This window comes from Polyodon spathula, chromosome 12 (assembly GCF_017654505.1).
Source record: "Polyodon spathula isolate WHYD16114869_AA chromosome 12, ASM1765450v1, whole genome shotgun sequence".
Classification (NCBI taxonomy): Eukaryota; Metazoa; Chordata; class Actinopteri; order Acipenseriformes; family Polyodontidae; genus Polyodon; species Polyodon spathula.
In genome coordinates, this window is record NC_054545.1 from 36,895,320 (window position 1) to 36,920,371 (window position 25,052).

The 25,052-nt window shown below is 43.1% G+C and overlaps 3 protein-coding genes across 17 annotated transcripts in view; all 3 read right to left on the bottom strand.

Annotated features, from left to right (window-relative positions):
- Window positions 1-228: 228 nt before the first annotated feature.
- Window positions 229-7,410, bottom strand: LOC121324191 (ras-related protein Rab-24-like). Of its 6 annotated transcripts, none has more exons than XM_041265760.1 (10): window positions 6,930-7,046; window positions 5,689-5,744; window positions 4,924-5,118; window positions 4,701-4,769; window positions 4,181-4,259; window positions 3,382-3,449; window positions 2,839-2,938; window positions 2,242-2,292; window positions 1,957-2,019; window positions 229-1,752 (listed from the first exon to the last, which is right to left on the bottom strand). In XM_041265760.1, the coding sequence occupies exons 3-10, from the start codon at window positions 5,038-5,040 to the stop codon at window positions 1,691-1,693; spliced, it is 609 nt and encodes a 202-aa protein (XP_041121694.1). In that variant the 5' UTR covers window positions 5,041-5,118; window positions 5,689-5,744; window positions 6,930-7,046; the 3' UTR covers window positions 229-1,690. The 6 variants fall into 6 exon arrangements, with proteins under 6 accessions (XP_041121694.1, XP_041121693.1, XP_041121695.1 ...); XM_041265759.1 differs by having other exon boundaries at window positions 6,890-7,046; XM_041265761.1 differs by lacking the exon at window positions 6,930-7,046 and adding an exon at window positions 6,668-6,883.
- Window positions 7,411-9,306: 1,896 nt separating this feature from the next.
- On the bottom strand, window positions 9,307-17,173 carry LOC121324190 (E3 ubiquitin-protein transferase RMND5B-like). 3 transcript variants are annotated; one of them, XM_041265756.1, is made up of 11 exons: window positions 17,098-17,173; window positions 15,220-15,389; window positions 14,738-14,883; window positions 14,292-14,429; window positions 14,050-14,150; window positions 13,770-13,936; window positions 13,217-13,382; window positions 12,678-12,780; window positions 11,961-12,115; window positions 11,576-11,656; window positions 9,307-9,603 (listed from the first exon to the last, which is right to left on the bottom strand). In XM_041265756.1, the coding sequence occupies exons 2-10, from the start codon at window positions 15,356-15,358 to the stop codon at window positions 11,593-11,595; spliced, it is 1,179 nt and encodes a 392-aa protein (XP_041121690.1). In that variant the 5' UTR covers window positions 15,359-15,389; window positions 17,098-17,173; the 3' UTR covers window positions 9,307-9,603; window positions 11,576-11,592. The 3 variants fall into 3 exon arrangements, with proteins under 3 accessions (XP_041121690.1, XP_041121689.1, XP_041121688.1); XM_041265755.1 differs by having other exon boundaries at window positions 9,307-10,030; XM_041265754.1 differs by having other exon boundaries at window positions 9,307-11,656.
- A 5,700-nt stretch (window positions 17,174-22,873) lies between these two features.
- The window catches only part of LOC121324256 (NEDD4-binding protein 3-A-like), a 29,501-nt gene continuing 27,322 nt past the window's right edge, over window positions 22,874-25,052 (bottom strand). For 6 of the 8 annotated variants that reach the window (XM_041265937.1, XM_041265935.1, XM_041265940.1 and 3 more), the window contains 2 exons: window positions 24,344-24,598; window positions 22,874-23,730 (listed from right to left, as the gene is read on the bottom strand). In XM_041265937.1, the coding sequence (XP_041121871.1) occupies window positions 23,179-23,730; window positions 24,344-24,598 (807 nt within the window). In that variant the 3' untranslated portion in view covers window positions 22,874-23,178. The remainder of the gene's footprint in view (window positions 23,731-24,343; window positions 24,599-25,052) is intronic. The other 2 variants (XM_041265942.1, XM_041265943.1) reach the window with 1 other exon arrangement.

Sequence of the window (25,052 nt, forward strand, 5' to 3'; positions counted from 1 at the left end):
AGCAGGCTTAAGCTGACCAGACCATATAAACCAGATAAGTTTGACTAACTTTCATACATCATAATGACATTTACAAATGCAATGTTAAAAGAACAATATACAATAGTAACATTTTTCAAAAGCTTTCACATAAATCAAACTTTGGCTGTCTGAAAATACTAGTTCAAATAAATATTCACCTATTGTATTAAAACAATAAAAACAAGATAAAAGCATGAGACCAGATGCTTGAATCCACAGCTGTTTAATAAGACATAACATGAAATTAAACCAATTTAAAAGAAAAAAAAAAAGTTAAGGCATCTGCATCTATATCCTGCTACAGTTGAAACCAAAGCATCCTATTTTTCAGTTTTTAACCATGTCTTAAAAAAACATTTATTGGTTTTATTTGTACTGATTTAAAACAGAACAATCGCTGCCACTGTCAAAGCACAGCGAGGCAGATGTGTTCAGGGTGAAACAGTACAGGCACAACACTGCTGCTGTGGAAACACTAGTAAAGAAGTACAGACCAAAATCAACCACTCAGCAGATAAATGAGCATGGATCACAGGTGCTCTCTTTAGCCAATGTGTGTCCACTCAACGTGGACCCCATTCATCACAAGGAAAGCTTATTGTCCTGCTACTCAGACCACCGTGGAGAAATCTTTCAGGAACACTGCCAGTCACAGAGAGAGAAGCTGCTTCTTAAGGCTGTCCAAGTGCTTTGATATTTAGCACTAGATGGACACAGGTGAGTTTTCCAATAAATACTATCTGCAGCGCAGACGCCTCCAGCTTTGTGCTGCAGGAGTAGCTTTTGTCAGCTTCATATTTCTCAGCTGCACTGTGCTTTTGTTTGAAATCACCCTGAATAAATAGACAGAATATAACCTACATGCTTTGTATGCTGCATTTAGGCACTCTGTAAATAATCAGACTTCTTTATAAAACTGGAAACAACATCCCTCACTGCATAGCTTTTTTTGTTCACTGTAGTAAGGTACAATACCATTGAGAACTCCCACCTCGCCACATCATGCTACAATATGTAGGGGTGTTTTTGGTTTTTTTTGTACAGTAGGTTGATAAACTAGAATTCAGAAAACTAGATAAATGTTGCTAAAAAAATTAAATAATGTTTAGGGAGTACATGCTGTAACCCCCTGACTTGCTTTCTCAACACTGTCAAAATGCAATAAGCATGTATCTTAAATTCCTACTTTAGGCTATACAGTGCAATGAGAGAAATAAATAAACCTATTGCAAGGTAAGATTCTTGAGGTTAGCAGTGCACGAACCGCCTGCAGCAGTCCAGTTAGAGGTCCAGCCAGGGTTAGCAAGCACAACAAATTGAATGAAATAGTCACAATGTATTTACATAACTAGGCTTGCTTATCTACAAAGAGGTGATTATTACAAGGTAGTTGCTCCAGATAAAACCAAACACAACAGCTTCACTGCAACAGGAAGCCAATTACGGGCCAGCATTTCAGTCCTTCGCTGGCTCCAAACAGAATCCCGCTTCTTATTGGCTTACTGTCTGAAAGACACAAGGGAACCACACCCAGGGCTTGCTGTGGATTCTGCCTCATTGAAAAATGACTTAAATTGATGTTTTTTTTTTTTTTCTTTTTTAAAAGCAACAAATGTTTTCGGAAGGGATGCGGACCCCTCCCCCTCCCCCAGTATGCCCTGGTCCCGGATCAGTGGCAGCAGGAATAGAAATAGGAGTTCTTCTTCTGTCCCAGGTCGACCCCCTCCTCCTCTGCAAACAGGAGAAGGAGAGATTCAGTGCGTTTCCATGCAGCCCGTAGCCCAGCACTCTGACAGCACCAAATTCCAACACAATTCCTTTACTAGAAGCGAGGGTGTGGGGCATGCTTAGTGGTATTCTCTTACAGAAGGCATATGTATAAACACACAGCCCATGTATCACAGTGTACAGGGAGGAACCCCCTGTCCTCCTTACCTGTCATCAGTTGGAAGGCGGTGCTGTTGTGATAATCCTCAGCTACTTTCTGGAACAGCTCATCTGAAAAGGACAAGGGACAGGGGTAAAAAAGGTAAGTCCTTCCCAGCCCCGCAACCTGACCAGCAGCCGAATGGGTCACCCTGACCCTCAGAGTAACATACCCTTAGCAGGTACTGTAATACTGTAGCAATGTGCTTCAGTGTTTAGAAGAGCCACTAGAGAGAAATGGCCAATGGCACTCCTGCAGAATAAACCTCATAGGAATACAAAGGCATCACTCACCTATATTCTGACCCTCTTTACTTGACGTTTCAAACAGCTGAGCTTTTATCTCTGCGGGAGAGAAGAGACAGAGGAACAGCACGGTCACAGCTAGTTTTCAATACAATCACAGAGACAGGAACAGCACGGTCACAGCTGGTTTTCAATACAATCACAGAGACAGGAACAGCACGGTCACAGCTGGTTTTCAATATAATCAGACAGGAACAGCACAGTCACACTACTTTTCAATACAATCACAAAGAGAAGAACGTGGTCCCAGCTAGTTTTCAATACAATCACGAAGAGAGAGCATACATGCATGTTTGTATAGAACACCACCCCCAAAGACAGTCACCTCCGATACACATCTAGATGATGGATCCAAACAAGGTTTACTCCTTAATTAAAGATGTTCTGCAGAATAAATACAGAATCAGTGAAGGGCACAGCAGTTTTAGTACCAGCTTGATTAGCGACAGTGTACAGGTAACAAGCTCAGGTGTGTCACCTGAACTAGTGAAACCAGGAGTGGAACCTGAACTGTAACCCTTCACTGTGTTTTCTCAGAATTCTCCCGCCTGCCTCAATGATTGGTTGTTGTTGGCTGGTCAGTACCGTCAGCGTAGTCCTGGACATCGTGGAAATCCACCTTCCTCGTGCTGCGGTCGTTCCCAATGAGGTCGCTCTTGGTGCCACACAAGTAGATTCTGCAGTGCTGAAAAAATCAACAATTTCAATACTAATGAGAAGATGCACAGGACTGTGTTTTGGCTTTGCTTTGTATCTGGAGCTGGGGAACAGTGTTGAACCTCAGGAGTGCCCTGTCCACACACCATGTAAATTTCATTTCTCTGGGCACACTGATAGGTGGTGTGGGGCCATGGACATGTGGATTTGGTGATCTGGACACTGTTTTTTCTACTTCTAGCAGCATGGCACCGAACCCTGCTAAAGCTATAACGGAAGAACAGGGCTGTTAAAACACATCTAACACAGCATCAAACTGCTAAAGCTACACAATCTGAAGTATAAGAACCACTTCATAACTAAGTCAAATAGACTTGTATGTTTGCAGAATCACAGACATGGCAACGAGTAGATAAACACCTATCACCAATGGCAATGAACTCATTGGACAGTGCTGGTTAACACACTCACCTCTTCACAGCTCTGCAATTCCTTCACCCAGAACTGGACCCTCTGAAAACTGCTACTGTCGGTCAGATCTAAAGCAGCAAAGAAAAGAAAAAAGTGTTATTGATGTTGTGATGCTGTGGGTTTAGGTGGGCTTTCAGGGAATTGCTTTCCTCAACTCACACCTCTTGAGTGCTCCAGCCAAATTGTTTTTAAAATAAACTATCACAGCTGCCACCTGGTGGAGAGACATGGGAATTAAAGGTTTTGCAAGACAACAGGTAGTGGTCAAGTTAACTACCCAGTTGCTAGCCTTCCTGGATACCTAACCGTGTATTGTAGAGCATGGCTATTCCAGCTATTATCAAGGACGTCCTCTTGGAGGAAGGCAATAAGGAAACTCACTCGGAACCAACTGTTACCAGCTCCTGTCCGCTATACTCACGAGTATCTCCTGCTCCACTTGCTAAATAATGAGCCACCTTCAGCACAGGGGGAAAACTTAGGGATGGAAATAAGACTCCTATTACATAGCAGTGTCACCCATTCCAGGTTTTATTAGAAGCTTGATTAGCCACAGTGTATAGGTAACAAGCTGAGGTGTGTCTTATTGAATGCACAGTAAAACCAGGAATAGATCAAACTGCTATGCAATAGCAGTCTCATCTCTGGAAAACGAATCCAACTGCCCTGCTGTCATAGCACTAACAGCAAGCTGGAGAGAGCCTCCCATATTGGGGCCCGTGCCTCTTCCCTGAACGGGGCCCCACATAGAGCACCCGGGTCTGAACTGTGCCGGATGGGACCAGATGAAAGCCTGTACCGTAGCACACAATGGCTGCTTTGGCTCCTCGGTAGTAGATCCGGCTCATGGCCTCGTATCGCTCTGATCCAGCCGTGTCCTGGGAGAGCACAGAGAGATGCAAGGTTAATACAGAAGTTCCTGGAGGTGGTATTCTGAAGCCAACATGCCGTGTAGAGGGGTTTGAGAAGAACCAGAACACCACTGCTTAGATGATAGATGTACACACTCAAAGAATATACCTAATATCTATATTGAATTTTTCACAGAATATCTTTCCAAGTACTTCTTAACAACAATCCCATACTGGTTTGCTGCCAGAGTAGTGAATGTAAAAGTAGTAAAAGCAAATTAGGTAAAATAACATCAACATAAATACACAAATGTTACTGCTGACAGTACAGTGTTCAGCGCACCAGTGCTGTATAAACACTGAACACTTTCACCCCTGAGTTTCCATTGCAAAGGGAGCCTGGTCTCTGATACAACATCTAAAATTGTACAAACAGCTGAAGCACAGGGTTCCCAGGGTGCCACTTACCCAGATCCCCAGGGTCACCACTCTCTCTCCTACTTGGATTGGTTTGGCAATGAATGCTGCCCCGATAGTCTGCAAGAGAAAACAAGCAAGCTCTAGCAGCTGACTCAGCAGTGCTACAATGTGCCCGGAGTTTACAGCAGAGTTTACAGGACAGTTATCCACCAGAGCTCCAGACTGAGAAGGCTAATCACAAATGAGAAAGAACAGCGTAGAGGGCACTCACGTTCTGGTAGGGCCCCACGAGGAAGCGGTTGTGGACATATCTCTCCACCAGGCTGGTCTTGCCCACATACTCTTTACCCAGCATCACCACCTTGGCATCCACGCGCTGGCCACTCATTCTGGGGGCCAGGAGAAGAGGAGGGGGCTTGGGGTGACTTCCTTAAGGGAGGGGGTCCTTCTTAATCCAGAGCTCTTTCTGGGGAGAGAAAGCAAGGGCTTTGTATTTGTCTTTATCAGGTCTTAAACAGTACAGTGCTCCCCCTTTATAATGATCCAGTGAGGAGCCAGAGTTATGAGACTGTGCTATTTGTGTTCCACACTATAATGACAGTGAAAGTGCTAGTGAGTGGAAAGGTATTTTGGAGCAAACAGAAGTCACAACCATGAAGACTTATAACTGGTTTTTGAAGTATAAAGGGTATTATAACGGGGGAAACAATGTATTAAACTAATGAAACCCAATCTCCATACAGGAACATGGCTCTTGACATTCCAGATCAGGAAGGCAGCTGCTGCCTGTCAGAAAAATCAATCAAATCTCAATTTATCAACCACAGACTAAAGTTAATCAGAGACACAGATCAAGCTACATAAAGCATAGTATTTTTTACACTTTATTAAAATCTGAAAACCTCATAAAACTGTATTTCTTGGTTTTATTTTTGAAAGTGAGGATACACATTTAGGAAATGTGTTAAGTAATACAATCCCTGTGTAAATGCACTCAATAACATTACAAGGTATCTGTGTTTACAGCTGTACTGACCCTGAACCAGAGGCATAGCAGCACAGGTAGAGCCTGGGTGTTGTTCACAGAACACCCTGGGGAACAAATGGAACAATCTGGTTACTTTATCATGTAGAGCAGGGGTCTCCAACCCTGGTCCTGGAGATCTACTGTGGCTGCTGGTTTTCGTTTCAACCAATCTGTTACTTAATTGAACCAATTATTGGCTTAATTAGTCAATATTAACAGGTGTTCAAGATCTTTAGTCACTGACGATGTAAAGACACCTATAAAAGCGGCTGGATAGGCGTTTTCCAGGACCAGGGTTGGAGACCCCTGATGTAGAGGTTCTGGAGATACTGGGAGAGGGGTATTTACAGAATGGGGCTTTATCTATACCTTTCAAATTACCACACTATATATGCGCACACAGTATTTAGCAGCATTCTCAAATCACTGAAAACGCTCACGTTCACACCCCTACCTTGATACGATCTGATAAAATACACATTTCACACTCAAAACGAAACTAGCACGTGACACATATGCACTTGCTGCGTCAGCTATGCAAATTACACGGTCTTGCACATATTATACTTCATTAAAAAAAAACACAACATGAATCAATTAAAGAACACGTACACGTGTGTTGTTCTAAACAAGCAAACAAAAATAATAAAATACAAAAAACAGCATTCAAGCTACCAAATCAGCAACACAAATACAAGTCAACTGAATTCCTCAGATGTCTATTAAATACATCTATGTGTTGTTCTTCTGAATCACTCAACTGTCATTTTAAGTTCTGATCAGTCAACCTCCCCCAGCTCGAATAGAAACTTTACAATACCAACAAATACAATTCAAGCCATAACAAATGCGTATATAAAAACGATTCAAGAGAACAACACACCTATTCAATTGTTAACGATATCCAAAGCTATTTATGATTAGCCAATCACATCTTCATTGTGAAAGTAAACCACACAACACGAAACGAATGTACAAATAACCGTACTGGTCTTAAAAACGGATGCTTGGTGTGTCCATTGTTTGCAGTGTTAATGGCATTTAATTTTTAATACAGAGATTGGACTGCTGTAAAATGTCAGTGTTTTTGTTTTCTTTCACAATCCCAGCCCGAGACTTCAGTAAACAGTCTGCGCACAGCTTCATTCAGGCAGCACCAACAGAGGTTAAATATCCTGCTTTCAGAAATCCCCCAAAACACACGACTTACGATCACGACCAATGCTAGCTTCAATAGACACGAAACGCACAGTTAAGGGTAGGTTCCTTGTAGTTAATGCTGATACGATATTAGTATCTCTCTCCACAACAGAAAGGGGAACTAAAATATTCAAGGCTCGGGGTAGAGAGGAAGAGGAGGGGCGTAGTTTAGTGTAACAGAACGTTGATAATGACTGGCATTTACAGGAAAAATGCGTTTCCTTGGAAACGTAAATAGATCCCTTTAAAAACCCCAAGCGAAGCAAAACAGTGTCCCAACTATGACCTAAGATTTTGCATAAGCGGTCTGCGGGTATAAATGTATCGATTTGTGACCCCTGATCCCGGCGAAAATTGATTGGTTTGTAAGTCAAGCGCGACACTCGAACGGGGAAAGGATTATTCTTGTGCTGTACCTTTGCTGGTAATGTTAAGAATACGAGTTTACCTGTAATAATGTCTTTGGCGTCATGTACTATTTTTCTCAGATCACCGATTGTTTTGATGTTTTTATTAAAGGAAGTTTAAAACATTTAGTTTAATGAATGCGTGTATGCCATTCCCTCCAGTCACGCTGGCCATGGAGGGAACACTTCTGAATGGAGATGGAAAACGCATCAAATGGACGTATATTGAGGAGCTCCACAAGCTGCAGGAGGAGGGCTTGCCAGCTGCATACAAACTGCCAGCAACGCCCATCCCCAAGATGGTTTCTGAAATGATCAGAGCAAGGATTGCGGACAGCCTGGAGTTCAGCTGCGTGGACTTAAAACTACCGCAGTTCCAGGGGTGCGAGGCCACAGTCCAGTCCATACGCAGGTTCGACGCTCTCTTCAGAAACCCCCTGGCCAAAAACTTAAAAGCACCCATGCGCTTAGCCAATGAGGCTCTGTTGAAACCCTTCCTCTATAAAGCTCAGAATTACATTTTAAAGTTGAAATCCACCCGCCCCCCTTTGAAACACCTTCTGATGTTCATGTTCAGCCAGGATAACCTTGAGCTCTTCTTCAATGCAGTACGGATTCAAAGCTTCTAGAATAATTACAATCCGTCGGCTAGGGAATTTGTGGCAGCGTATAAGAGACTGCTGCAACTTCATGACACACGGAGGCTGGCTGAGAACTGCGGAGAGCACGAAGCGGCTCAATACTTAATTCCTTTTTTGGCGACTCTTATATTATTCATGAAGGATCGGCGGACATGCTGGACAGGTCGCGCTCACGCCGCTACAATCTGGAAGAGATGCCACCAATACACAGCGATCAAGGCATTGCCGAGATACCCGACAGTTTCTTTTTCATCTTAGGCAGGGAGAGCTATCGCGTCCCTGGCTGATCACGTAGTAAAAATGGTCCCGAAACGCACACAGTGCAATGAGTGCCTCTCTGCCTTGACCACTGACACTCTGGACAGTTCATTGCAGAAATGCTTGCCACCGAAAGGCTGGATTGGGGTATCAGACGGCGTTATTATTGTGTGCCAAGCTGCCGAAACACACTTCAACCGATTTCTGTACACAACCCGAGGGAGTGATCTGCCACAGGCCCCTATAATTGTCAGTGCAATAGGCAGAGTTGTGCTGTATGACGTGGGAGAGAAGACAGTCTTTCCAACACTGCAGGAGCACGTTTGACTCCACACCGGACAGCAACCATGTTTTCCGTCTAATTAGGACAGTAGCCGAATGCTACATAAGGATTCGAATGTACCATCGGTGCAAGTTTCTCTATCTGCTGGGTATTGCTGGTGCTGGACCAAGAAAGAATCTGAAAATAAGTATAATTTAAACATCAATTCATTAATTAATTAACGAACTGTCATTGCTTTACATCCAGAATATATATATACATATATATACACACACACACACACACACACAGCTGCTACTCCAGACCTAAAAAAGAAAAATCTAATATATAGACTGCTATACAGTCCTGAGAAATGAGAAAGTCTCACTGTTAAAAGTGAGCTGACCTACTATGGCTTAATACAGCAGTTCAAAAAAAAGCAAATCCAATATGTTTCATTTGTGCCAATCTCATTTTTTCCCCTCCACTTCCTCATTGAAGAAAACTGAAGTCAGGGTGCAAGCAATGGCCTTATTTGTATGACTTGGTATAGCATTTCCCTTGGTTGAGTTAATGGAATATTTGGCATCAGATCAGGTAGCTAGCTATTCTAATCTAGGATTTACCAGCATGGCCCATATCACATATTTTATCACACAAGCTGTTAAATATACCCACCATTAGTCTAGGGAAGAGCTTAAAAATACTACAAGACAATTTTTAAATTGGGAGGAAATACACAAAATAATTGGTGACTACTAAAAAAAAAAAAACCTACTACAGGGAACTTTGTGGTGAGCAGAGTAAAATGATGATTAGATTTTAAAAGCTTCAAAATAATCAAACGTCAGAGGAGGGATAGAGTAGAAAGATTTGTGTTTTATTTGTATTTTAGATGCATGTATAATATGAAACACACTATTAAAGGATAACTATTTACAATAAAAATTGCACTAACAAACATAACCAGAAAAAAAGCTAATTTTTGTCCTATAATGCACAGTTGCTACATATTAATGCTCAGGAATAAAATGCCCGTAGACTGTCTTTGCAAAGCTCCGAACCTTAACAGGTTTCTGTCTTTTCAGCCCAGGTGGCACGAAGTGACAGCACAAAGGCAAGTGTTGACTGCATGGAGCGTCTTGCTTTACAGCGACTACAGAGATAGCAGAAACACACACAAAAGGCTTTGGTTACATTAGGCTGCTTATATTTTGCAACACTTAAATATAGCAAGCAGCAAAACCAAAGACTAGACAAACAAGGGAAACACACACCCACTCCAATGCGGTTGTGAGACCCATGCTTTTCTAGTTGCCTCTTATTAAGCTGGAATATGTGCTTACACTTGGAACAGCAGGGATATCTTTCTACAGCCCACAAAGAACAATGCACATCATGACTGTGGTCATGTCTGAAACATGCATGTAAACAGTGGTGGCAAGTGAAAAACAGCAGCTTACATACTACCATTATTATACATAGAAATCACACATTAAATATGAGCATCCTTAACCAATCTACCACCGGAGTCCTCTCTGTCCACAAACTGCACACTGGTCCTTGAAAACCTGTGGGTGGCACTGTAGAAGATGGAGTCAGAGATTGTTTACTATGCCAATAAGTCTGGATATTAAGAATGCAATAGTGACAGACACATGCAAACCTACATGATGCTGAGCAACCCCATTGCACCAGCATACAACAGCTATTGTCATAACAGCTTGTGAGGCAAGAAGAGATTGACTGCCTGTCAAGCATGAAAGAATTGTTCAATTTTTTTCCATTGTATGCGTTTATAAAGCACATATGTAGATGTTTATTGGGGTAATAATATTAAAATGCAGATGATTTACAGAAAAAAAAAAAACTATTTTGCCAAGATCAAAACATACAGAGAATATAGTCCCAGAAGTCTAATTCATAAAGAACAGTGACCCTTCTATTGTAAAGTGCATGGAGCATCAACGATTTGTTTTGCAATTCACCCCCAGGAATAGCATGAGCCGCTGCCACTGCGTGGAAGATTGTACACCACAGTGCTGAAATACACGTGTAAATACCACGGCATGTCCATGCAAATAACAATGGAGGTAATACAGCATAACCATGTGGCATAACTTCTCACTGTGCCAGTCAAAGAACAACAGAATGGACTGCAAGTGAAAAACAACATTCATATGAAGATTGACTGGCTCCTTGTCCTCTACTGAATGTGAATTTGATAATTTTTTTTTAAATTATTTTTTTACAACTATAATCTATAACAAACTGGAGACTGCAATTAAAATTACTGGACATCTAACTTTTTATTTTTTTTTTATTTTTAAACTTTAAATATTTGCTTGTATAATAATGATAGAATCAAACCTTTAAAACTTTAGTTTTATTTCATACCAATACCTAACTTGCTGGAAAATACATGAACACTACAAGTTATCCCAAGAACAAAATCAAACGGTGAAACACACAGCGGTTTTCGGGTGTTTGATGCCTTCTTGTTTGTGAGACTTTTGAATGATCTGTCGAAACATGGCAAACAACTGTGCCGTTAATAGAATACACAGATCTGGTGCCAACACAGAACTGCACTATTTGACAGCTTAATGACTTGCAGTCTGTCTAAAATGAGCCGCCCCTTCTATGTGGTTCAGTGATGGACACCCTTCTATGTGCAGTGACCACCAGAATTATTAGGCACACGTGCCTCTCCAAATTTCTTTATGCCAATCTCAATAAAACAATGGGGGAGATGGAACATTCAGACCAGTTTAAGAAGCGAGTGGTTTATGTTAGAACAGCTAGGTTTTACATACAAGGGTACCTGACAAAGCAACGGCGATTTCGTTTTTATTTTCCCTGAAATACAGAAAGTACAGCTTGAACGCTTATACTTCTTTCAATGTTTTTACACCGATTAATATATTGATTAATGCATTACATCAAACTCTGTCTATTGGTTCAACCCTAGCATACAACACTAACTCTTAAAACTAATTCGATCTAGGAGACAGGAAGGTGCAGGTCACTCTCAAGGCACGGCCTCTGACCGCTGCAAAAGGCAACACTTGTGCCGGCAAAGGTGGGCCCTGAATCTCCAGTAAATTACAACCTGAATCCTCTCTTACTTCGCCACCCTGTGTCTTCAAAAGATGATTCGCTTAGCGTCCGAAGGGTTCTGCTCCATTGGGCAGTATGGGCATTTCAACCTGCAGAGAGAAGAGGAAAAGAATGATCACTGTAGCTGCATGCATTGAATACTGGCAATGCAAAACAGAATAAAAATATTAATAATGCTTAAGAACTTGACACATCTAAACGCGTCTACTACTACTACTAATAATAATAATAGCAATAATATGTTTGTATGTAAGCAAACAGAATTCCACAGATTTGAGAATTTCCTTTAAAACACATTTTCTGGGAAACAAATTAAAATAAATAGGTGATGATTATTATCATGAGAAACAATCAGGGGCCCGTTAATGCTGCTGTTTCAAAGAGTGCCCTCACTTTCCGGCGCTCATGAGTTTGTTGAGGGCATCGCGGGAGATGACGTGTCCGCACAGCAGTTTCATGGGGGGGTTGGTCTCGGAGGTCTGCTGGCGGAGAATGGGGCACGCGAACACAGAGTGATACCAGCACTTCTTACCAAGGTCGACCTCGATCTGCAAACAAACCACAAAAAACGCTGCTATTCAAACAAATTACTGCCAAGACATTTAAAAGTAAGCTTTAAACAACAATGCAATTTGCCTGACAAATAAATATCAGTCGTATTATTAAACGTTTAAATCAGTTTTAAATGGTTCCAAGTTGGCTTACAAATGTTTCCTGCTGTTTTGTAGCTACTGTGTGCCCACTTGCTAATTTTCTGTCAACAACTTCTGAAATTCACATAGAACGCCTGGTCAACATGAACCATAATGACTGACTAGCTCCTTGTCATTTACTCAATGTGAATGATCACATGACTTCACAAACAAACATATATATATATATATAATTTTTTGCCAGTATAATCTAAAACCAATATAGACATACATCGAATTACTGGACATCTAACATTTCACATTTTTTACTTTTATAATACTTTCTTGTATAAGAACAAGCCCATATACCATTCCAAATCTCAAACCCAACTCCCCTGTAGTCCAGCGATGTACCATTGTTAAACTGGGTCTGGGACACAGAAACATCACACAATTAAAACCTGGGATTTGCTTTTACCGGAAGCTCATCTTTGTGTGTCCAGACTCCGGTGCATTGTCTCTGCTCAATCACCTGCTTGATGTTCATCAGGACAGGCAGCGCCATGCAACCTGAAGCAAAACTTTTGAGAACAAACCAAAATTAGCAGCTCAATAGGGACAGACCATCAGGAGTGAGGCTCCAGCCCATTGGAGCAGCACTGGCTAGTTATGTGCCTGCCGCAGCCTCCGTAGCAATAAAATGTTAAGGAAAACAAGCCGCTGTTAAAGTAACAAAGACAAGATCAGTCACTGCTCGTATCTTTCAGTTCACGAGATAACGTTAGACCTTCTCTTCCTGTTAACGGAGGTACACGGTTGATAGATATAGACGCTCAGGGCTTGTGGGAATGCGGCAGTCTACACTGCCACTGCGTAATCTGACTTAAAACAAACAAAAAAAAAGACAATGAAAAACAACAACAACCACCACAGATTGTTTTAAAAAAAGAGTGCAAACAGCATCAGAGCATTGTTCACAAACAAAAAACAGCTCTCAGAGGCTAAGTTCACATTTACCTGACGCTAAGAGGCGACTCTACAGATAGTCCCAGAAGCGCACAGGCGTCTCTGGTGAAGATGTTGCAGATCTCTGTCCACTGCTGGGTCTCCAGCAGGTTGTGGTAGGGCGAGTTCTCAATGCCGTGACGCAGGTACACCAGGCTGCCCATCAGAATCTGGATATCTGGAGATAAGCTACGCATTACCAGCACTGTACTGGATCCCGAGTGAATGTGTTATCATCGCAGAGCGTCTCAAATGTGAAGTGTACTCCTTCCTGTACCGTGCATGTTACTGGACAAAGCGCCATACAGACTGTATTCATAAGCCAGGCTCATTCCAGCAATGGCACTGCAGTGCAATCACATGTGCAAGGCTGCTTTCCTAAGCAATGCAGTCAATGCACAGGATTGCAATGCATTCGATTGCGTGCGAATACTTTATTAATACAGCAACCCACAGTCTCTTACAGACAAGCTATGGGGCTCGCAAAGAAAACAACAAGACACTTGAGAAGAGAGAAGCTAAAAATATGAAGAGGTGTGTTTGCGTGTAGGCAGGCTGGCCTGACCTCTCTGGTGGTGTGCAGCGAAGGGCTGGAAGTGGCGTGCGTATCGCAGAGCCTCCACCTGGTTCTCGATCCCCCCGTTCAGCAGGCTGATGAAGTAGAGCCGGTGCAGCTTGAACTCCAGGGTGCTGTTCAGGTCCAAGAGACGCTGCCTGTTTGCAATCGCCCATCTACGCAGAAACCACGCAGCAATCAGTTAGGGCTTTCACCAAGGTATTTTATGTTTGAGGTTTTTTTTTTTTTTTTTTTTTTAAATTGTCAGCAGTATTGCTGTGAAACTCACTCTAGGGCTGGTCTGAGGTCCTGCATTCTCAAAGCCTCTAAAATTCGGTTCAGTTCCAGAAAGGGCTGCTTCATACTCCTATCAATGACTACCCCAGACTCCTGGAATGGAGGACAGCCACAGAGTTGTACAGATATTAATAAATCAGAGGCAAGGTCTGAGGAAGAGACATACTAAAATAGAAAATTAAACAAAAAAAAGCAGCTGGTGTACTCTTGGAGGCTTATGATTTGACGGCATACCTGGCACAGGTCCTCAGCCACACTCAGCATGCCCTGTCGGTACAAGTGCTCCACGATGGATTCACTTAGGCACTTCTGCCTCTCGCGGGACTCCCACATGTTTTCTGCCACCACCGCACTCACCTCTGCGTCGAAATTCTGATAAAAACACACAGCAGCAGCAGAGGCTGAGCAGGAGATACAGGAACCAAGAGTATCACTGAAGAACCCATATGTCAGCCGTTAGGGTCAAACTCATTCAGTGTTTAACACGTCGTTCACGATAACCAGTACCACCTTCACTTGCTGCATGGAATATTTTCTCACCACTGGTTTAAAAAAATAAAAAATGGGTCCCTTGCCTCTTCAAAAGTTACAGTTTTGTAAATTGCGTGCTACAGTCCGATATGTGCACACCTTGAACTGCACTGTAGGCATGTATGCATCAGTTGCTGGACGCCACTTACCCGGTCAATGGCTTTCCCCACTTTAGAAACGCTGCCATGGATATCTTTGTGGCTGGAAGCCAATCTCTGCACTGTATCCTTAATATTCTTACAGCAGCGGCCCATCGCCTGGGAGAACTGACCGTCCAAGTCCGAATCTTTCAGACCTATCAGAGCACACACAGAAATGAGCTTGCCCTGTTGATTTGAAGCAAACACTCACAATGCCAGTGAATCAACAGCATACAGTAAACTGTATTACTGGAATTAGTTTAAAATCACCTTGGCTGCTAATATTTATTTTTTTTGGTCCAGATTATTAATTTGTTCCGGTGAATTTATTTATTTATTTTTTTACACAGAAACATAAAAGAAACCATTTAGAACTCTCTATCGTTCAGTGTTATAGAAAGATTGATCCTCAAGACAAAACACCAAATTAAAATACCTGCAGCTCTACAGCACTGTGTGAGAGAGGTGATGATATGATCGTGTAATCCTACCTGAGTTGACCAGCTGCCCTCGGAGCTCGGACACGTATCGGAGCAGCTCGTCCAGGCTTTCCTCCGAGAGGTGTCCGTACATCACAAACCTGTGGAGGACCTTTTCCAGCTCCCGCTCCACACAGGCACACTGCTCCATCACTGCGGCACCAGCTACACACACACAGCACCTGCAGGAAAACCACAGCGCGAGGCTGAATCTCCAAGACACTACTGACTGACTCCTCATGTTAGACTGAGCCTCCGAGACTCTGTAATGACTGACCTCTCATGTTAGACTGAGCGTCCGAGACACTGTACTGACTGACCCCTCATGTTAGACCGAGCCTCCAAGACACTGCACTGACTGACTCCTGGACAGAGCCTCTGAGACTCTGTAATGACTGACTCCTGGACAGAGCCTCTGAGACTCTGTAATGACTGACTCCTGGACAGAGCCTCTGAGACACCGTACTGACTGACTCCTGGACTGAGCCTCCGAGACACCGTACTGACTGACTCCTGGACTGAGCCTCCGAGACTCTGTACTGACTGACTCCTGGACTGAGCCTCCGAGACTCTGTACTGACTGACTCCTGGACTGAGCCTCTGAGACTCTGTACTGACTGACTCCTGGACTGAGCCTCCGAGACTCTGTACTGACTGACTCCTGGACTGAGCCTCCGAGACTCTGTACTGACTGACTCCTGGACTGAGCCTCCGAGACTCTGTAATGACTGACTCCTGGATGAAGCCTCTGAGACACCGTACTGACTGACTCCTGGACTGAGCCTCTGAGACACCGTACTGACTGACTCCTGGACTGAGCCTCTGAGACACCGTACTGACTGACTCCTGGACTGAGCCTCTGAGACACCGTACTGACTGACTCCTGGACTGAGCCTCTGAGACACCGTACTGACTGACTCCTGGACTGAGCCTCTGAGACACCGTACTGACTGACTCCTGGACTGAGCCTCTGAGACACCGTACTGACTGACTCCTGGACTGAGCCTCTGAGACACCGTACTGACTGACTCCTGGACTGAGCCTCTGAGACTCTGTACTGACTGACTCCTGGACTAAGCCTCTGAGTCTCTGTACTGACTGACTCCTTGACTAAGCCTCTGAGACTCTGTAATGACTGACTCCTCATGTTAGACTGAGCCTCAGACACTGTACAGACTGACTCCTGGACGGAGCCTCTGAGAAACTGAATTGACACATTTAAGTCAATACCCTAGTTAAGGGAGAATGCACCCTTAAGTACTATACTTAAATTTATCACTTAGGGGCTGGTTTCACAGACCCACGGTAGCACTTGGACTACCTTACCTAAGATAACATTACTACAGTAGGTAGTCCAAGATCAGTGCTAACTGCAATCTGTGAAAGCAGTCGGTTTTTATGCAACCACCCCGAGCTAGGTGTATGCTAGAGAGGTGTGTACAGTAATCTTCGCTAATGCCAAAAGACTCAGCAATACTGCCAGTTTGCACATTTTCCACCGCATCATTAGAATGCTATTTACATTCAAAGTACTGTACGCAGACAGACACCCACTGCTGTACGTCATGTAAACAAAACAACACCGCAGCAGTGTCACCTGTGCTGTACACACCACGGTACGATTATGAATCGAGTGCACACGAAACGCGAACGACGGACACGAACAGGACCAAGTGCGATCGACAGAGGCAGCACAACAATACACACAGCCAAGCTCAAGAAGACCAGTACTGCAGAATTACACCGGTTACGCGGACACTAACTAGAGACGAAAGTTAACACGACAGCCAAGAACCCACAATGTAATTCCTCAATAAACACAAGCATTACATTTATGAATAATACACAACACCACAAACCTTTTTTATATATATTATTTTTTTTACATACCTGCCGTCACGACACAGAACAGACTACACCACCGGCTGCTCTGTTAATACCACTTCCTGTATAAATATACATCGCGACATACTTTGGTCGTTCCCATTATCTGGAAGTGAGTATAAGCGCTTAAATTTAGGCCCTGCGCTTTATTTCACAGGAAGCCCCGGTCGAATATTATATGAAATTGTTACTTTGACCCCTCAGTTGTCTGTATAAGTGATTACATGCATTTTCAGGAAATAAAAGGTGATTGTTACTGTAATAAATGACCCCCCCCCCCCCTCAATATTTGTAAACATGGTTTAGTCCCTTTAGAAAGCAAACAGACACGCTAGAAGATACCAACTGATACCGAAATGGATGGTTTGAGGCACAAACACAAAATGAAACGAGCCACCAGTATATCGTGAATTTGTCACATGTAATCGGAGACTATGATTTGGGTAACAGGTATAAATATACGTGGTTAACAATCCTCCTTGTGATCTTTAAGCTCCCCCCATTCTTTCGGGAAAATGGAAATGACCGCACCGTGACAGGACGGAAACGACCCTGCTGTGTGAGGCATTTATTATTATTATTATTATTATTATTATTATTATTATTATTTACTTAAACAAGGTAGCCTATATTTATTTTTATTTTTTTACTGGGATATAAACAAGACATCGACATTGTCCTACTGTGAAAATATTCAAATATAAATCGGCATAAAATAATTATACCGATTTATACAGGCAACATTACTTGTGTGTGCCCGTGGAGTCAATTTGCTACCCGGTGCTACTTCTGCAGATGTAAATAAATTAAATAAACACATTTCTTGCAGAACAGAAAACTCTGGTGCGCCATAGATGCATTTCTAGCACTGACAGTGTTATCTTGTTATCTCCAGCGATTTGAACCGTCTAGCAGAGTGTAGCGTTAATGCAATACCATTAGGCTATGTCGCCCCTTAACAATGACCCTCCCTGGCTGTCTATAATCTTCATTGTATAATGTCTTCATTTTTATCTTGTGCATGCATATGTTTGTTTGCAGCTGCACTGAAGAGATTATCCAGCTTTATAAATCAGGTACCTTATCTGTTTAATATGGAAATAGGATCAGTTGGGGGGTTTTCCAAGTACATGCACTGTGACATAATGTCGCTTGGCCACTTAGCCCATCTGCTGTGGGAAGAAACAGTGTCATTGGGCTTTCATTTATACTAGTTTGCAAGGAAATGTTATGAAGCAGTTATTTCCCAATTGTAATTCTAGCCCAGTGGTGTCCAATGTGGTAGTCAATGGGTTCAGGGTCAAACATAAAGGGCAAAACCCTTTGCCATGAAATGTCCTCTAAGTCCAATGACATACACAGAGGTGGCGAGGACAGTCGTGATTGGAACCAATTATAGTAGCCAAAGTCTTTCCAAAATGAATTGAGCTGCAAAGCGTTGCTACTATATGTGTCGCAGAATTTTACAAACATCAGAGGAGGCCAGTAAATGTGTCGTAATTTGTCAAGGGGAAAGAAGCACACACTATAGTGTACACTAGATAGTATAGCTAAAACAACACACACTTTATTAATTAGCCACTAAGAGCTCCATAGTGACAATGTTTGAACCATTCCAGGTTTCTGGAAGTACCCGATGAAGGCACTAGTTTTACCTTGCAGTGCCCCGGCAACACCGTCAAGATGAATCTACCGGCCAGGGTCAAAATTTATTAGGAGACTGTTGGGACGGCGATCCTTCATAGTGATGATACCGAAATATAAAAAAAATCTTATTGTGAAATGAAGGTCATAGTTTGAGAACGGCAGTTAGTAAGAGGTGACAGTAGCTCCCATGCTCAGTTCACATGCCAGTGGTCTCCATTTATTCCTTTGTGGAGGTCACAGACAGAAGAAAAAACTTGCTTTTACTGAAAAGTTATTCATAGCCACCAGCCTTTTTCTTTTTTTATATTATAATTTTGTATCAAACGAGTTCATTAATATGATGGAAACATTGTAGATTTGTTTTGCCTCAGAAAGTCAGTGCTGAAAAGAATGGCTGCAATTTCGTTATTTGGACAGGAGATGGCGGTGTAGCATTGTTTCGGGGTAAGGAGCATTCCCAGTGTGCTCGTTCTGTGACTGTAATGGTTTCCGCTTCTTCTTATGTTACAGCAGTCTGTAATGTTTTAGTGAGAAACCGAAGCTCTAAGGTGTATGACGTAGCTCCTACAGGAACCTCACAAAATATTTATTTTAAACTGTGTAAGACCAAACAGTTATTTATCTTTTGTATAATGAGTAAACTTTGTGAACGTGGTCCAAAATGTACCTTTCATGGGAAGTGCTTTGCAGTGTCTGTGCATAAATGCCAGGGGGTTTCTGTGCCTATTATGACAAGGTCTTGCAGGGCAGCAGTGATTTACAACCCAGAGCGGTGACGTCTTCACCTCACTCTACCTGTGCCAGCAATGGGCAGCAGCACTGCGCCAGAATGCAAAGCAGCTACCACTTCTCCAAGGTACTGTGGATCCACACACACTGTAATGCAGCTTGTATTCTGGGCGCTAAGCAAGCCCTTCAGACCCAGCACAAGTGCAGCATTAGAAAGGCAGGTTCCGTCCAATTTGACCCTAGCGGTGATCCTCGGGTACCCACTTACTATCCACTACATTTGCAAATGTTCTTTTTCCACCATTCAAATTTATAACATGTCTCGAACAAACTTTATTCCTGAGCTCGCCAAAAAGAATTCAGGACTTAAAGGGTTACATAGCAACGTCTTTACATGCAAACACAAGCCCTAAAGAGCGCATTCATATAGCTCAGTATCGACGACTTCTGACCCCGCAGTCTGTAAAATCGGTGGGATAAGGGAGCTGGACAACAGCCCTCTGAACTCCAATCATCGCATGCACGAGTGTGCAAAATAACCCACATACCTGTTATTACTCAATAGAAACCTCATGGAACTTAGAAAAAAAAAAACTTGTTTGGAGCATATATATATATATATAGAGATAGAGATAGAGATAGAGAGAGAGAGAGAGAGAGAGAGAGAGAGAGAGAGAGAGAGAGAGAGAGACACACACACACACACCCTTTGGTCACAATTTTTTAATTACATTGTTTTGAACATTTTCAAAGTTTGTGTGAACTCTATAGAGTTTGAGAAGTTACCCTACCAAAACTTAAAAAACATATTTATTATACAATAGATACATATAACTATGGCCAGAAGTTAAACTATGCTTATATATCCTATCCCTGCTGCCACAAGTCGGACGTTATTCTCAAACAATCATTTCATAAGCATCTGTAGTGATTGCTATCATTTTATAAGTTAAATACTACAGCTGGAAACATGTAAAATTGACAGATTCTGAAAAGATATCTGATCCAAGGCCTCTAAATGTCTGGCTAGTCACACATTAAAACTAGGGTTTTTTTTTTTTTTTCATTACAGTACTAATCCCAGAACAATAAATACAAGCATATTTAAGAAAACGTATTAAAAGCTAAACCAAGCCTGGATCGTCAGATGTTTTGTTCTTGAACCTGCATAACAAGCAGGACACCCACCCAACCAGATTAAAGCCAGTGAGTACCGGCTCTGACACTGATCTGCAGGTTGTCTGTACAGTATAGGGGTGTGAGGGGGCTCAAACAATGCCTTGTTTATGCACTTTGGATGTAATGCTGGAGTTGAAACGGAAGACTGCAGTGTAAGGAATGCTGGTAGATTTTCACTGTCACAGTCATGTAATGCATGTCTTTGGAATCCGAGCGCTGATCTCGCAAGGAGCCGGGTGGTCAGCCTCCCACAATGCACTGCTGCTCCCGGCAGATCCTGGCTGTGGGGAGGAGAGTGAGAGGACATGCTTCTAACTTGAAAAACGAATGTCAACGCCACAGTAAATTACTTGTGCACTGAAAACAGATCTAAAGCTATTTATAATCCTGTTATCAAAGGTGTTGCATATCTACTGAAGCCACACACCACTGTGTACATTTTACAAAAATGCTTCCATTTGGACTCCCTGGTGCAATCGACGAAGGGTTGCAAGAATGGGTTCCATAAGGATTTCTAATGCCAGTGGTCACTACAGACAGTGGTCTCCTTCTATTTCTCCTCCCAGGACCAATCTGGGGCAATAATGATTCAATCAGTCTGCAGAATTCCTGGAATCGAGGGCCAAAAGGGCAGAACACAGAACAAGCTGCGCTATATACAGAAAACACACACGGGTGGGGGACACACACAGGTAACAAACAGAAAATGTATTCGGATAAGGCAGAAACAAACTCATGTCTCCTGTACTCATTACCATTTGTTAACATACACACATAGATTACTTGATTTGAATTGGGGATCACAGAATTTACACAGGATTTCTTCATATTCCTTTTTTAATTATTATTACTATTATTATATTTTCTGTAACACAAGTAGTCCATTGTCCTTATTCTATGTCTCACAACCCAGTATCTATGCACAGGGAGTGGTCGTTGCTGGACCAGGAAAGTACTACAAGCATCACAGTCTCATAATCCCAGGGTGGAGACAGTCCATTCATGTCTTTTTTTATCCCATTTCCTCCACTGGGGAAACTCCAAGCAGCTGACAACAAAGGCGCTGGTCTGTTGAGAAGAATATTGTGCAGGCTGGCCCTTTTCTACTGGAAAGTAGAGTACCGGTGCTGGCAGTCTATGTTCTGTACATACAGGCCTCTTTATTTAGAACATTATACACAGACTTCTCCTTGGGCTTCAGTGTCTGGACCTTCAGGGTCTGGTATTATCTGAGAAAAGGTTTCGGACATCTAGTGAGCCGTTCTTTAAGTAAAAAACAGGTACATTTTAAACTCTGCGCTTGACCTACAGCAGCAGACCCAACTCGCCCGTTTACCCTTTTCATTCACTTTTTATAGCGTGCCTTAAATTCAGGAAGCTCCGACTGGTAAAGGACCAAATGTGAAGACATGCATTTACATCCAGGCCCAAGTTCAGTTACCTTAGCGTGACCCCGGAACATGCGGGAGTGGAAGTTTCTAAAGAAAAGAAAGGCACAGTGGACATGCATTTAAGTTTGGGTTCTTTTCGCCTGTGCCTCTGGTGAGTCTGTAACTTAGGAAGTTACTAAATAACAGAGTCTCTGTGTACGTGTGTGTAAACAATCAACAATATCCTAATAACTAACAAGCCGCGAGAAACGTCTGCTCATGAATCAGATCTTATTGCACCAACACCACAGGCAACGACAGGGGGGTAGAGAAGGACACGAACTGGAAAACACCAGAATCAGCTTGCACATGCCTAAGGCACAGCAGTATACTGTAGTCCTGCGGCTGAGGAGTGAGTTTTCAATACAGCACTGCACTGAAATATGGATTAGTTCTCTGAATTGTTTGAAAGCTTGCACAACAAGTTTCCAAGGTTCTGCCCCTTGATGTGCTGATTTCCAGAGTTCTCCTTGTTTCTGATCAGCTGCCGAAGGGACTGGTTGGATGGAAACACTGCTGAGAGCATGCAAGTTAGATGTCAATCATGCATTAGGACCCGCCTTTTATCAGCACAATCCTCCAATCAGACCGAGGGGGCTCATGTATCACAGCGACTCAAAAGCACTTGCAGAACTACACAAAAAATGTGTTGCATCTGAAAACTACAATGCTGGGTTACTGTTCCCAATATAAAAAAATGAAATAATAATAATAATAATAATAATAATAATAATAATAATAATAATAATAAAAAGTATAATTAAAAAACAATTACATTAAAAACTATATGTGTAACATTTCAGATTTTTTTTTCCCCTCACAGAGATGTCGATTAATTGTTATGTAAAAAAAAAAAAAAAAAAAATCCCTTTCAAAAGTGAAAAGACTTTGCAAGACAGCTTGCAGTGTTGACGTCTCATTTTCCTGTAGTCCCAGACTCCCAAGAGCAGCACCTTCTGCAGCAGCTTCCTGGATTGAAGGACGCGTCATCCAATAACAAACAACCGCACAAGCACTGGGTTCTTTTAGCTTTAGCTTCTTTTGCCCACAGATTGTTGCATTCATTATTTATTTCCGGCCCTCCTTTCTCCTCTGTCCGCAGTCATATTTCAGAGGACTCAATCCTCTCTATCCAGGGCAGGCCTGTGGGCTGCTGTGGGTCATTGGTCCCTATGCTTCTGCTGCCGCTCTCCCCCCCTCCTCCTCCTCCTCGCAGCTCCTGCAGCTCCTTCTCCAAGGCTTGGTTCTTGTGGTACATCTCCAGGTAGCCCAACTGCAGCTCCTTCTGGTACCTGATCACCTTCTCCTTCTCTTTCTGCCAGGTGCGTCGCTCCGACTCGAAGAGGGAGGTCTGGGCTTCATTCTGTCTTCTCTCCAGGAGCAGCTCCGCCCTCAGCCTCTCCTCTGTGGAGCCCTGCTGCTGCCCCCTCCCCTCCCTGCCCTCACCCTCTCCGTCCTGCTCTCCATCCTGCAGGGTGCGTCGCAGGGAGTCTCGGAGCTGCTCGATCTCGTTGTCCTTGCTTCGCATTTCCACCCTCGTCTCTCTCAGCTGCGTCTTCAGGCTGAACATGTCGCCCAGCTTCTGAGCCACCTCTGCCTGCGAGTCCCTCAGCTGCTGCTTCAGGAGGGAGATCTCGCCTGATTTCTGGCACACCTGAAACGGGAGGGCAGAGAGCATGAACCTATAGTATGCTATACAGAGCTAGCAATGTATTGATACCGATAGGGGATGGGCTTTGAAATGCAGGTGCATATGAATGACGCAGTGCTTCCTAAGGAGGTCTCAACTTTAAACGGTCCGCACCGCGCACAAGCCAGTCTAGTTTAGCTCTTTTTATTTATGTGGCAAAGAGAGTTCTTGCAACATAGGCTAGTCAGTTATTTAATAATGTACAGCCAGCAATGAATTAGCATGGAATTTATAAATCAAACTCAAAAGAAGGGGGCGTGCAGGTGCAGATATCTTATCGAAAATGACAATATTTGAATAATGTGTTTGTAACCAAATTGAATTGGTTACTAGGCAAGTACTGCACAAGTTTAACAATCTAAGCAGTCTCTAAAGTATATGCACGTCCCTATCCATCAAGTATGTTCTCAGAAATTCAAAAACAGATTCCACAGTCATTATTGTGATCTCCGTTTTTTTTCTGTTGCACAGAAAAACCTTTCTAAAAAAAGCAATAATATTCTGAGCTGCTTATTTCGATCCTCTCCCTTGCATGCAAGCTACCCCCCACCCCAGCCCTTTGTGTCTGCAGACTGACCTCCCACTTGGTCTCCTCCAGTCTGGGGTTGTCCTGTCCCTGTTCGACAGTCTTTAACACCTCACACTCCCGACGCTGCGCACCCAGGTCCTCCTGCAGCCTGTGCTTCTCCTGCTGCGCCTTGTACAGCTGCAGCTGCAGCGTGCGCTGCGAGCGCTGGGCCTGCTGGGAGATCTGCCGTAGCTTGGTGGCGTAGAGCCGCTTGAGCTCCTCGATCTCCTTCTCCCACAGCCGCTGCCTCTTTTCAAACACCTGCTGGGGAGAGAGGTGCGTCACACCTTCCTCATCACATTGCAGCACATTACACCGCAGTCACAGCTAGCTCCTTACACACCATGCATTTGGAATGTATTTTACAATTTCAAAACTCAGCAGTGTTTAATAGTTATGTGTCATTTGGAATAGGAACGTTATACGTTATACAGTCTAACCTTCCCCATAGCCACTGATCAAACAGTGCATGCACACATGACTCTCAGAACAGCCCCTGAATACCCCAGCAGCAGTTATGCTTTTGTTCTGGGTTTCACAGATACATCAGGTGTTACAAGGGTATTTTAAAGCTAAACAAGCAGTTGCATGGTGCAGAAATGCATAAAATCAATGCATCCAGCCCTGCATGTTGCACAGTCCAGTCAAAGCAAGGCTGACACTTTAAAAAAAACATACTGGCAGACAAAAGTATTTCGAAACGCGAGACTAAATAACG